Below are 13,280 nucleotides of genomic sequence, written 5' to 3'. Positions count from 1 at the left end.
AAATTTATTGCTTACAGTTCTGGAGACCAAAAAGTTCAAGAACCAGACACTAGCAGAATTCGTGTCTGGTAAGGGCCCATTCTCATAGATGGAGACTTCTGTGTGTCCTCACATGGCAGAAAGACTAAACAAGCTACCATCAGGGCCTCTTTTTCTTGTATAAGATCACCAATACTGGCTTGGCACCTGTAGCTCAAGTGGCTAAGGCGCCAGCCACATACACCAGAGCTAGTGGGTTCAAACCCAGTTTGCCAAACAACAATGACAACTACAACCAAAAAATAGCCAGGCGTTGTGGTGGGCACCTGTAGTCCCAGCTACTTGAGAGGCCTATAGGCATCAGCCACCACAAATGACCCCTCAAAGTTCTTTAACTTGGTGCTTTCTCTGTTTATTGTTTCTAATTCTCTCTCACAGTTTCTACAGACACTGTACCTATATGCATTTCTTTTCATTAGATTTTCTGTTTTTTTTAAATTTTAGAGTAATATGCTGAATGATTAGGTTTGTTTGCATTTGTTAGGCAAAGTCCAAGTTGTATTGAGCACTTCACCCAAGAGGCTGAGGCCAGGAGTTTGAGATCAGCTTGGGCAACATATGGAAACCTCATCTGTACAAAAAATTATTTTTAAAAATATTAGCTGGGCATGGTGGCATGCAACTATAGTTCCAACTATTCAGGAGGCTGAAGCAAGAGGATCACTTGAGCATAGAAGTTTGAGGCTGTGGTGAGCCTTGCACACCACTGCACTCCAGCCTGGGCATTAAAGTGAAATCCTGTCTCCCCCCGTGCACCACCCCTCAAAGAAATGCCATCATGAGCTCCCTTACTACCATTTCTCTCCTCTCCTTCACAATATTTGCCTCTGTATCCTCCTTTTTGTTTTTTGTTAGAGACAAAGTCTCACTCTGTAGCCCAGGATGGAGTGCAGAGGTGTGATCATAGCCCAGCAGCTTTGAACTCCTGTACTCAGGTGTCCTTTTGCCTCAGCCTCCAAAGTAGCTGGGACTACAGGTGTGTGCCACCATGCCTGGGTAATTTTATTTTTTGTAGAGAGATGGTCTTGCTATATTGCCCAGGCTATTTTCAAACTCCTGGGCTCACTCAAGCAATTCTCTCCTTTGCCTCCCAGAGTGCTTGAATTATAGGCCTGAGCCACCCTGCCCAGCATGTACTCACCATTGTTTATTTCCTTCTCATGAAGAAAAGCTGGAATTTTTCAAAATTGCTCTGATGCCTGTGTTCAGAGTGAAGTCTCATGCCAAAGGAGATTCTTTTCTCCTTTACATACAGAGTGTTTATGTAATGATTGATATTTTCAAATGAACCGTTCAGTTATTTGAATTATTTTGATTAGGCATATCTTTTTTTTTTTTTGAGACAGAGCCTCAAGCTATCGCCCTGGGTTGAGTGCGGTGACGTCACAGCTCACAGCGACCTCCAACTCCTGGGCTTAAGTGATTCTCTTGCCTCAGCCTCCCCAGTAGCTGGGACTACAGGTGTCCCACCACAACACCCGACTATTTTTTGATTGTAGTTGTCATTGTTTGACAGGCCCAGGCTGGATTTGAACCTGCCAGCTCTTGTGTATGTGGCTGGTGCCTTAGCCGCTTGAGCTACAGGCACCACCTGGATTAGGCATTTCTTAAAGAAGTGCTGATACTCCTTTTTCTTTGGATTAGGCATATCTTAAAGAAGTGCTGATACCCCTTTTTCTTTATTCCAGAGATTAAGGTTGACTTTCCTTTTTGTCATATTCTGAAATATTTTTAAATCTGAAAAAGTGATTTTACTGTCTGCTAGGTCTATGGATATGTATATCCTTGTTTTTTTTTGTTTGTTTTCATTGAACCCACAGTAACCAAAATATCTGCTGAGGATGATCGGTTGGTACAGAATGTTGGTGATCAGGACATTATCAAATCTGAAAATGGAGGTCATCAGGATAGTATCCTCAAAGAGGATGTTCCAGAACGTGGAAAGGATGCCATAAAGGAAGTGAAAGCAGAGCAGAATAATGAACCATGTACCAGCTCTAGTTCTGAATCTGATCTCCAGGTAATATATGAAGTACAAGCCATAAAGAAATAAAACTTAAGGCTCAGCACCTATAGCTCAAGTGGCTAAGGCACCAGCCACATACACCAGAGCTAGCAGGTTTGAATCCAGCCAGGGCCTGCCAAACAACAATGACAACTACAACCAAAAAATAGATAGGCGTTGTGGTGGGCGCCTATAGTCCCAGCTACTTGGGTGGCTGAGGCAAATGAATTGCTTAAGCCCAGGAGCTGGAGGTTGCTGTGAGCTGTGATGCCCGGCACTCTACCCAGGGTGACAGCTTGAGGCTCTGTCTCAAAAAAAAAAAAAAAAAAGAGAGAGATAAAACTTAAGCATTAATTCTATAAGCTTTATAGCTGTGGATTTCAATTGTATCCTTTGCCTAAAGAAAGCTATTTACAAAATCTAAACTATGAAAACCATAATAGTTTAAAAAACACACTTCAGAACTTAATTTTATTGCAGACAATGTTTAAGAGTCAAAGTCTCACCACTGAGTCACAATCTGGCTGCAAACTTACAGAGCTTAAAGCTAAGCAGTTTGTAAAGAAAGAGACTGCCACCTACTGGCCCCTGAACTGGCGTAGCAAGTTATGCACCTGCCAAGACTGTATGGTAAGTATCTGATTAAGTTCAATGTTAGTGTGTCTTGTTTACTGATACCCAAAATAAGAATATCTGAAAAATACATTTATGGAATTAATACAGGTGTGTAGGAGACACTTAATTTTTTTTTTTTTTTTTTTGAGACAGAGTCTCATTTTGTTCCCCTTGGTAGAGTGCTCCGACATCATAGTGCACAGCAACCTCAAACTCACGGGCTTAAGTGATTCTCTTGCCTCAGCCCCGAGTAGCTGAGACTGTAGGTGCCTACCACAACACATTGGCTTGTATTTAGAAACGGGGTCTTGCTCTGGCTCAGGCTGGTCTCGAACCTTGTGAGCTCAGGCAGTCTACCTGCCTCTGTCTCCCAGAGTGCTAGGATTATAGGTGTGAGCCACCACACCCCCATTTTTTTTTTTTTTTTTTGAGACAGTCTAACTCTGTAACGCTGGGTAGAGTACCCTGGTGTTAGCTTAGTTCACAGTAACCTCAATGTCTTGGCTTGAGTGATCCTCTTGTCTCAGTTTCCAAGTAGGTGGGACTACAGGTGCCTACCACCATGCCCAGATAGCTTTTTTTTTTTTTTTTGAGACAGAGTCTCAAGCTGTCACCCTGGGTAGAGTGCTGTGGTGTCACAGTTTACAGCAACCTCCAACTCTAGGGCTTAAGTGATCCTCTTGCCTCAGCCTCTCAAGTAGCTGGGACTACAGGCACCCACCACAATGCTTGGCTATTTTTTGGTTATAGTTGTCATTGTTTGGTGGGCTTGGGCTGGATTTGAACCTGCCAGCTCTGGTGTATGTGGCTGGCGCCCTAGCTGCTTGAGCTACAGGCGCCGAGCCTTTTTTCTATTTTTAATAGAGATAGGGTCTCATTTTTGCTCAGGTTGGTCTTGAGCTCCTCAGCTCAAGCAGGTCACCTACCTTGGCCTCCCAGAGTGTTAGGATTATAGGTGTGAGCCACCACACCCAGGAGGAGATTCAAAATTTTTTTTTTTTTGTAGAGACAGAGTCTCACTTTATGGCCCTCAGTAGAGTGCCGTGGCCTCACACAGCTCACAGCAACCTCCAACTCCTGGGCTTAAGCGATTCTCTTGCCTCAGCCTCCCGAGTAGCTGGGACTACAGGCGCCCGCCACAACGCCCAGCTATTTTTTGGTTGCAGTTTGGCCGGGGCCGGGTTTGAACCCGCCACCCTCGGTATATGGGGCCGGCGCCTTACCAACTGAGCCACAGGCACCGCCCTCAAAATTCTTATACTAAGCAAATATATGAAGCAGTACTTGCAATCTGACTGATTGTAGAAGAAATTAATAGTTATGTAATAGTTTTATTTATCTTTTTTATTTATTTATTTTTTTTAAGACAAGAGTCTCACTCTGTCTCTTGTGCCAGAATGCAATGGTATCATCATAGTTCACTGCAACCTCAAACTCCTGGGCTCAAGCAGTCCGTCTGTCTCAGTTTCCTTGGTAGCTGGTACTACAGGCATGTGCTACCATACAGCTAATTTTTCTGTTTTTTTTTTGTAGAGATGAGTCTTGTTCTTGCTCAGGCTGCTCTTGACCTTCTAGCCTTAAGCAAACCTGTCACCCCAGCCTCCCAAAGTGCTAGGATTACAGGTGTGAGCCGCTGTGCCAGGCCACTTTAATTTTACTAGAAAATAACGATTCTTACCTTTTTTTGTATCATAGATTTGCTTGGAAACATAAAGTGCTTGAAAATTTTGGTAAATCAGTGAGATTTTTTTTTTTTTTTTGAGACAGAGTCTCACTATGTCGCCCTTGGTAGAGTGCTGTGATGTCACAGCTCACAGCAACCTCCAACTCTTTTTTGTTTTTACTTTTTATTTTTTGCTTTCAATTTCAGCTGGCTTTCCCTCTTCTTAGTTTGAAGTTCTTTTTTTTTTTTTTTCTGTTCTTCCCTTAGTGATTCTCTTGCCCTTTTGCCTCCCAAGTAGCTGGGATTACAGGCGCCCGCCACAACGCCCAGCTTTTTGGTTTTCTTTTTTTTTTTTTTTGGTAGTGATGGGGTTTCACTCTGGCTCACTCCTGCTCATGCTGGTCTGGAACCTCCCAGCTCAGGAAATCCACCTGCCTCGGCCTCCCACAGCGCTGAGACTATAGTCATGAGACACCACGCCCAGTCAACCTCCAACTTTTGGGCTTAAGCGATTCTCTTGCCTCAGCCTCCCTAATAGCTGGGACTACAGGCGCCTGCCACAACGCCTGGCTATTTTTTGTTGCAGTTGTCATTGTTGTTTAGTAGTTTAGGTTAGGTGGATGGAACCCGCCTGCCTTGTACATGTGATGGGCACTGTAACCACTGTGCTGTGGGCGCCACGCCAAATCAGTGATTTTTAAGTAACAATCTCATAGATCATAATCTCCTGACATGTTGGAAGATTTCTGGGGTGGCGCCTGTGGCTCAGTCGGTAAGGCGCCGGCCCCATATACCGAGGGTGGCGGGTTCAAACCTGGCCCCGGCTGAACTGCAACCAAAAAATAGCCGGGTGTTGTGGCGGGCGCCTGTAGTCCCAGCTACTCAGGAGGCTGAGGCAAGAGAATCGCTTAAGCCCAGGAGTTGGAGGTTGCTGTGAGCTGTGTGAGGCCACAGCACTCTACTGAGGGCCATAAAGTGAGACTCTGTCTCTACAAAAAAAAAAAAAAAGGAAGATTTCTGAAAGAAATCAGGGCAAAAAGAATAAGTCTTTTCAGAGAGTGGGAGGGGAATGAGGAGTAAAAACTTTAAGGTACAATGAACACTACTATGGTGATGGACACACTAAAAGCCCTGACTTGAGCATTATACAAGATATCTAGGTAATGGAAACATTTGTACTCTCTTAACATTTTGAAATTTTATTTATTTATTTAGTATTATTATTTTTTTAAATTAAGTCATTTTTACATAGATCACGAATACATTTATCCCATTATGGGATTCAATGTGTTGATTATTTGTACAAATTGGAGTGCTTACATCTTACTAATCAACGTAGACTTCACCTCATTTACCCAGTTACAATGTTAAGACATTTGTGTTCTACACCTGATAGATCCAACTTGTACTTGAAATCTGCTCCATAGGTGTGGTCCCCTACTAACCTTCCCTCTATTTATATTTATTTATTTTTTTTTTTTTTAGAGACAGAATCTTACTTTATCGCCCTTGGTAGAGTGCTGAGGCGTCACAGCTCAAAGCAACCTCCAACTCCTGGGCTTAGGCAATTCTCTTGCCTCAGCCCCACCCCTCCACCCCCTACCCCAGTAGCTGGGACTACAGGTGCCCACCCCAACACCCAGCTACTTTTTGTTGCAGTTTGGCCGGGGCCAGGCTTGAACCTGCCACCCTCGGTATGTGGGGCCGGCACCCTAGCCACGGAGCCATAGGCGCCGCCCAAATTTTGAAATTTTAAACAAAGAAGTTCTTCAAAAAACTGTGCTAAGAGGCTTTGGTTTTTCTACATGTTAATCTAAAAAAATTAAAATTTTAGTACTTCTTATGACTTATGAGAATGATAGTACTATTCTAATGGGGAAACTGGTTTATTTTTTAAAGAAAATGTATGGAGATCTAGATGTCCTGTTCCTGACAGATGAATATGACACAGTTCTGGCTTATGAAAACAAAGGCAAGATTGACCAGGCAACTGATAGGAGAGATCCTTTAATGGATACGCTCAACAGCATGAATAGAGTCCAGCAAGTTGAACTTATTTGTGGTAAGTACTGTTTGTGAAAATTCATGACGTTCCTAAGGTTTCCTTTACTATGTAAAAAAATTTATACAAGGAGGGTAATAAACATATATTTTAATTTAATACAAAGAAAATTAAAATTTGAATTGTATGGTAGGACCCAGCTACAGATGCTTGATTTTCATGTTGCTGGATATTTAGTTGTTATTACCGTTGAATCAGAGTTACATGCTAGAATAATTACATGCTTCAGAAACCACAACTTCTGCTATTTTGATTAAGGGTAGATGTATAAAGAAGAATAGAAAAATTTTCTATCCATTGAAGTAATTTTCTTTGAGTATTATGTGTCATCTTTTTGACAGTTCTTGAGGCTGCTTCAGTAGTTCACAGGAAACCACTAGAGGGGAAAATATCTTCAAACCCTTAAATGTAGGCTTTTACATTTTCCCTGCCAGCATGCCCAACTTTTTTCCATGATTTCTATACTAGCCAGTTTCTACTCAGATGCTATTACCTTTGTATGCTACCACTTTTTTTTTGTAGAGACAGAGTTTCACTTTATTGCCCTCGGTAGAGTGCCGTGGCGTCACACAGCTCACAGCAACCTCCAACTCCTGGGCTTAGGCGATTCTGCTGCCTCAGCCTCCTGAGTAGCTGGGACTACAGGCGCCCGCCACAACGCCCGGCTATTTTTTGTTGCAGTTTGGCCGGGGCTGGGTTTGAACCCGCCACCCTCAGCATATGGGGCCGGCGCCCTGCTCACTGAGCCACAGGCGCCGCCCTGTATGCTACCACTTTTGTTATGGCACTGATCCTTTTTGTCTTTTATTTATAATGTTGATTAATTTCTATTTCCCTTTATCAGAGTAGAAGCTTTTGAGGATGGAGGATGCATCTATCGAAAAGATTTTGTAGCCCTCAGCTGTTCATACATAACAAACCGCTAAGTGATTTAGTTTTAACATTTAATGTTTACAGCTCAGTGCCTGTAGCTCAGTGGTTAGGGTGCTGGCCACATACAACGAGATTGGTGGATTTGAACCCAGCCCAGGCCTGCTATACAACAATGACAACTGCAACAAAAATATAGCCGGGCATTGTGGCGGATTCCTGTAGTCCCAGTTACTAGGGAGGCTGAGGCAGAGAATCGCTTAAGCCCAAGAGTTTGAAGTTGCTGTTAGCTGTGACGCCACGGCACTCTACTGAGAGCGACATAAACTCTAATCTCAACAACCAAAAAAATAAATAAATAAAAATAAAAGAAAGTAAAGTTTAATATTTAATGAGTTCCAGGTTATTTCAACTACTGGAATTCCAGAGAAATAGAAAGCCCTTTCAAAAATTCTTAGCTAATCTTTATAAGAATTAGGATATTTCTGCTTTTTTGTGGGGTTTTGTTGTGTTTGTTTTTTATTTTTTAAAATTGTCTATGGTGAACACTATTCTGGTGATAGACACACTAAAAGCATGGACTTAAACATTATACATGGTATCCGTGTAACAAACATTTGTACCTCCCTAATTATTTTTTTTTTTGAGACAGAGTGTTACTATGTCACCCTCTGTAGAGTTCTGTTGTGTCACAGCTCACAGCAACCTCAAACTCTTGGGCTTAAGTGATTCTCTTGCCTCAGCCTCCTGAGTAGCTGGGACTACAGGTGCCCACCACAACGCCTGGCTATTTTTTGTTGCAGTTGTCATTGCTGTTTAGCTGGCCCGGGCGGGGTTTGAACCCACCAGACCTGGAGCATGTGGCTGATGCTGTAACCATTGTGTTACAGGCACCGAGCCCTCCCTAATATTTTCAAATTAAAAAAGAGAAAGAGTCCTAGCTATCAACATGGAGAAAGTACAGAGAATTTGGGTACAAGTTTCTATGCAGGATTCACTTAATAAAAATTTGTTTTGAACTACAGTATTAACATACTCAATGTGATGGTAAAGATATATTTTGTTTTAAAAACAAATGGCTTATCTTAAATTTTAAGTACTTTTATGGTTTTGATTTAGAATACAATGACTTGAAGACTGAACTTAAAGACTATCTCAAGAGGTTTGCTGATGAAGGCACGGTATGTTGAGTTAAAGAATTTTAATCATAGCCTTGTAAGTTTTGAATTAACTGTTTGTTTTGATGATAAAAATGACTGTGCAACTTAAATGGGGTGCTTGAATTTCCTGCAAAAACTATTTATAGGAATATTGGCAGGCCAAGGGAAATCTTCAAGGGGTAATGATACATGAGGGTTGGGATGGGAGTCCTTACCAACTCTAGCTGGGCCAGGAGGGATGAGGGTTGTAACAGTCCCACAGATCTGGAGAGAGTAGTTACAGCTTAGGAGAAAATTAGAGGGAATCAAGGATGTTGATTCTGCCGGTCCTGACCTTGAAGTATGGATCCTTAGGAGGGAAAGAGAGCAATAACTGGGTAAGAAAACATTAAAAGCAGACCCATTTTCTGGGATTTTTGAGTTCCATAGTTTAAATAGAAGAACTTTATCACTGGGACTAAAAAATGTCTCTTGCTAATAGAAGAGTCTATACTTTAAAAGCTGATTCTAAAATGTGTAAGGTCTTAAAATAGGTGTCCAGATAAATTTACAAATACTTGTACTTTTCTGTTCTTTCTTATTCATATGTTTGTCAATGAATTTGTTTTTTCTAAAATAGTTTTCTAGCTTCCAGAGGCAGATAAAAAACAAGATTTAACTTTCCCCTTCGTGGCCTAAGACTGTCCTTATAAGCAGTAGATGTTTTTCTCTGCTATAGCCAGCCAGATGCCCAGCTAGCCAGGGAGACCCAGAAGTTCCCTGACTTGCTTCCATGGACAGAGATTTCTACCCAGGAGCTTCTTCAGTGTACTTTAGGTCGTTTTCTTCTTTCTCATAAATATGGAAAAGACACTTAGCTGTCTGGATTTCAGGACAAGATCACGGTGCTGCCTTTCTGCAAAATGAATTACAGACAGAGGTTTTCTCTTAAATGGTTTTCTCAGTTTTTAGAGAATGTTGTTTACTATCATTGTGAATGTTTCTTAACCTCTCAACGTTCTTTGTTTTAGACAGGGTCTCACTTTGTCGCCCTTGGTAGAGTGCCATGGTGTCATAGCTCACAGCAACCTCAAACTCTTGGGCTCAAGTGATCCTCTTGCCTCAGCCTCTCAAGTAGCTGGGACTACTAGTCCCTACCACAACACCTGACTATTTTTTAGAGATGGGATCTCACTCTTGCATAGAGTCTGGAACTCCTGAGCTCAAGCAATCTACTGGCCTTTCCCGCCCAGAGTGCTAGGATTATAGGTGTGATGTGAGCCATTGTACCAGGCCATTCTCCACAGTTCTTAAACTACAGTTAGTCTTATTTCTTTTTTTTTCTTCTTCTTCTTCTTTTTTTTTTTTGAGACAAGAGTCTCACTATGTTCCTCTTGGTGGAGTGCTGTGGCGTCACAGCTCACAGCAACCTCAAACTCTCAGTCTTAAGAGATTCTCTTGCCTCAGCCTCCCGAGTAGTTGGGACTACAGGCACCTGCCATAACACCCGGCTATTTTTTGGTTGTAGTTGTCATTGTTTGGCAGGCCTGGGCTGGGTTCGAACCTGCCAGCTCTGGTATATGTAGCTGGCGTCCTAGCCACTGAACTACAGGTGCCAAGCCTATTCTTCTTCTTCTTCTTCTTTTTTGAGACAGAGTCTCACTATGTTGCCCTCAGTAGAGTGCTGTCGTGTCACAGCTCACAGCAACCTCCAGCTCTTGGGCTTAGGTGATTCTCTCGCCTCAGCCTCCCGAGTAGCTGGGACTATAGGCACCTGCCACAATGCTCAGCTGTTTTTTGTTGCAGTTTGGCCAGGGCTGGGTTTGAACCTGCCACCCTTGGTATATGAGGCCGGTGCCCTACCCACTGAGCCACAGGCGCAACCCGCCGAGCCTATTCTTTTTTTTTTTTTTTGCAGTTTTTAGCCAGTGAGGTTGCTGTGAGCTAAGCTCATGCAACAGCACTCTACCTGGGGCTGCAGAGCAAGATTCTGTCCCCCCAAAAACTTCAAAATGGATTTGGTTTCTGTTTCTATAAATGCTTTTTGTAGAGCTGAAGCATGTTTCAGAAAGACAGCTGTGGTAAGGAGAGCATGAGAGTGATCTGGGGAGACCTTCAGAGTTCTTAGTTTGTGTACTGGCTCTGCCACTCTTTAGCTAGTATTTATTAAGAACTTACTGTGTGCCAGGCTATGTTTTAAGAGTTGTATAGCTCATCTGATCTTCAAATGATCCTGTTAGATAGGTGCTGCTTTATCTCATTTTCTAGGGAAACTGAGGTAAGTGCTAGAACCTAAGCTTTGAATCATTCTTCTTAACTGTCTGACTCTGAACAGGTCAGCCTCTTTGAGCCTTGAGGATCCCTCCTAGAAAATGGAGCTAGTATAATTAATTATACCTTTTTTTTTTTTTTTTTTTTTCAGTTTTTGGCCAGGGCTGGGTTTGAACCCGCCACCTCCGGCATATGGGGCCGATGCCCAACTGCTTTGAGCCACAGGCGCTGCCTAATTAATTATACCTTAAAATAATTCTTACCAGCAGTATTGTTTGATTTGTTTGTGACTTTTATTGCTGTTTTGTAACTCAGTTCCCTTTCCTAATCTTTGCTTTTCATCAACAGGTTGTTAAGAGAGAAGACATTCAGCAGTTCTTTGAAGAATTTCAGTCAAAAAAGAGGAGAAGATTGGATGGGATGCAATATTACTGCAGCTAGAGTGGAGTATGACTTCCTCCTCAGGCCAATGACAATGCCACTTCGCATCCTAGGAATAAAAGAGGCATTTCATATTTGGTCCCCTTTCCGTCCTCCTGTCTTTGGAGGGGCCTCCTCCTCTGGCTTTGAGCTCCCTTCAGTTTCCTTAACTGCAGTAGCCACAATGTTGATGCTGATTTCACAACCAGCAGTCTTTATGACTCAGCTAAATGCAACTCATTCCACAGACTTCAGCCCCCTACTCCAGTATATCCAGGGTTATTTGCTTATATATTTTAAGATGCTCGATTTGAGAAAGCAAATTGGTTTCTTTTTTAATTCGTTCTTTAACTCCCAAATATGTGTACTTTGCCACAGAGCTGTTGCCTTCTAGGCCCTCCTCTGTAAGCATCCCAGAAGGTTCTCTTCTTATCAGCTAGAACCTCTACAGGTTCCCCTCATCCCTGTGATCGTGGTGCCTTGGCTCAATACTTCCTCAGGCCTAGTCTGCTCCTTCTCCCATGGTCCTGCTTTCTGAGGTTTAGTCATGGCATAGGGTTTTGGAACTTGGTTTCTCTGGGCCTAATATCCAGAGTAGCCAAGACTGATGGTTTTCTGGCCTGGATGTCTGTCACAGGCAGGGAGATTGACTGATGACAGGGTTGAGAAAGTAAACCTTTTGTTACAAATTTTACTAATAAGTTTAAAGTGAAATTTTCATTCATGATTCTTCTGGTACGAGAATATTTGAATTTCAGTACTGTAGTGTTTACAGGGCTTCCTAGAGGAAACTTGCCAGTGCATCAGTCCCTTTTCTGCTGCCTAGAAAACAGACCGGGTATCACCCCTGTGAAATCTTGGTAGTTTACAAAGTCCTCTGGATTTCTTTATATTATCAGGGATATTCATAAACATATATTAAAAATGGACCTATTTTGATATTGTTATATTATTAAGATGTTATTAGAACCCCAGTAGATTATTATTTTTCCCCTTGAATCTGTGCTGAAGAAAAAAGATACTGACTTAGCTTATTTGGTGAACAGGGCAGTAATTACCCTGTTTTGGAAGAGACATTCTGTGGAAGAGATTCCAAGCAAGGTCCCAAGCTGCACAAATGAGTTTTGTGTATATAAATGTTGATGTCCACAGGTTGTTCCTTGATGATTATGAGATCTTCTTTTGCAGATCCTCATGAAGTGTATAAAATCCCATTTTTGAGGGGAAGTTCTAGTTGGCCTGAAATCTCTTTAAAACTCCTCAGTCTATGCGGAAAACACCTTTTAATAAATATAGAGCCGTCAGTTGTGCTTTCCCTCTGGAGGAACAAGATCTTTCCTGACAGTAGGTGACATACTTTGAGGTATGTTACCAACAGCATTTTAGGCTTTGGGGCCACACATGTTTATTACTATTCTTTCCTTATCCAGCAGTCACATACGTGAGTGTCCACCGATCCCTAAACAAAATGAACAAGGCCTACAAAAAGACAAGGCCTCAAAAAAATGGTACATACCATGTTTTCTGGCATTCAGCCTCTTAATTAGAGATCCTTGTGAAGGGTAGTGTATAGAGTTGGGAGGTCTTACAGCTGCAGAAGATGCCTGTGTGCCCTGAGCCAGCCTTGTGGAAAGGACTCGGTAAAAAGGCTCAGTGTGTTTTTGAGGTTGTCTACAGTCAGCAGCTTAGGAACTCTTCCAAGTTTGAAGATGTTTTGAACCCCTTTTGCAGGATTGCACTGTTAGTATACCATCATGTGCTGAAAGTTTCCATCTTCTCAAATGTCTGATTTAACTACTAGAAAGTTCCTCATTTCCTATCACAGGTCAGGACCAAGTCTCAGAGGTGATGTGTGATGTGCAGCACAGTAGTACCAGTTACCCCAGTGCTGAAGGGCTTGTTTTATGAAAGGTACTGTTCCTTCTTTCACATTAACCAGAAAGCCTCTTTTTTTACCTTTGTTCACAACTAGTTTTCTTATGACTATATTGGACCGTCTCTTCTTGTAGGGACTGATTTGGCCAACTTGTGGCAGTTGATATTAATGCATGTTTGATACAAAACAAAAATACAATGTTAGTTGCTTTTAAGGAATTCTGGCATTGTATGTGCATTTTTATAGAAATTGTTACTGGACTTATAATTAGATACTTAACTCCAATCAGGTTTCTGTAAAATTTAAATAAAACCAATTCA

General features: G+C 42.1%; 1 protein-coding gene across 2 annotated transcripts in view; it reads left to right on the top strand.

The window, feature by feature from the left end:
- The window catches only part of UBR7 (ubiquitin protein ligase E3 component n-recognin 7), a 27,531-nt gene extending 14,251 nt beyond the window's left edge, over positions 1-13,280 (top strand). The window contains exons 7-11 of one of the 2 annotated variants that reach the window (XM_053601912.1): positions 1,860-2,059; positions 2,525-2,674; positions 6,222-6,384; positions 8,374-8,435; positions 11,013-13,280. In XM_053601912.1, coding sequence (XP_053457887.1) covers positions 1,860-2,059; positions 2,525-2,674; positions 6,222-6,384; positions 8,374-8,435; positions 11,013-11,105 — 668 coding nt within the window. In that variant the 3' untranslated portion in view covers positions 11,106-13,280. The remainder of the gene's footprint in view (positions 1-1,859; positions 2,060-2,524; positions 2,675-6,221; positions 6,385-8,373; positions 8,436-11,012) is intronic. The other variant, XM_053601913.1, reaches the window with a different exon arrangement.

Source organism: Nycticebus coucang, chromosome 9 (genome assembly GCF_027406575.1).
Source record: "Nycticebus coucang isolate mNycCou1 chromosome 9, mNycCou1.pri, whole genome shotgun sequence".
Classification (NCBI taxonomy): Eukaryota; Metazoa; Chordata; class Mammalia; order Primates; family Lorisidae; genus Nycticebus; species Nycticebus coucang.
The sequence above is the reverse complement of the archived record's forward strand: the minus strand, read 5'-3'. Positions and strand labels throughout refer to the sequence as shown.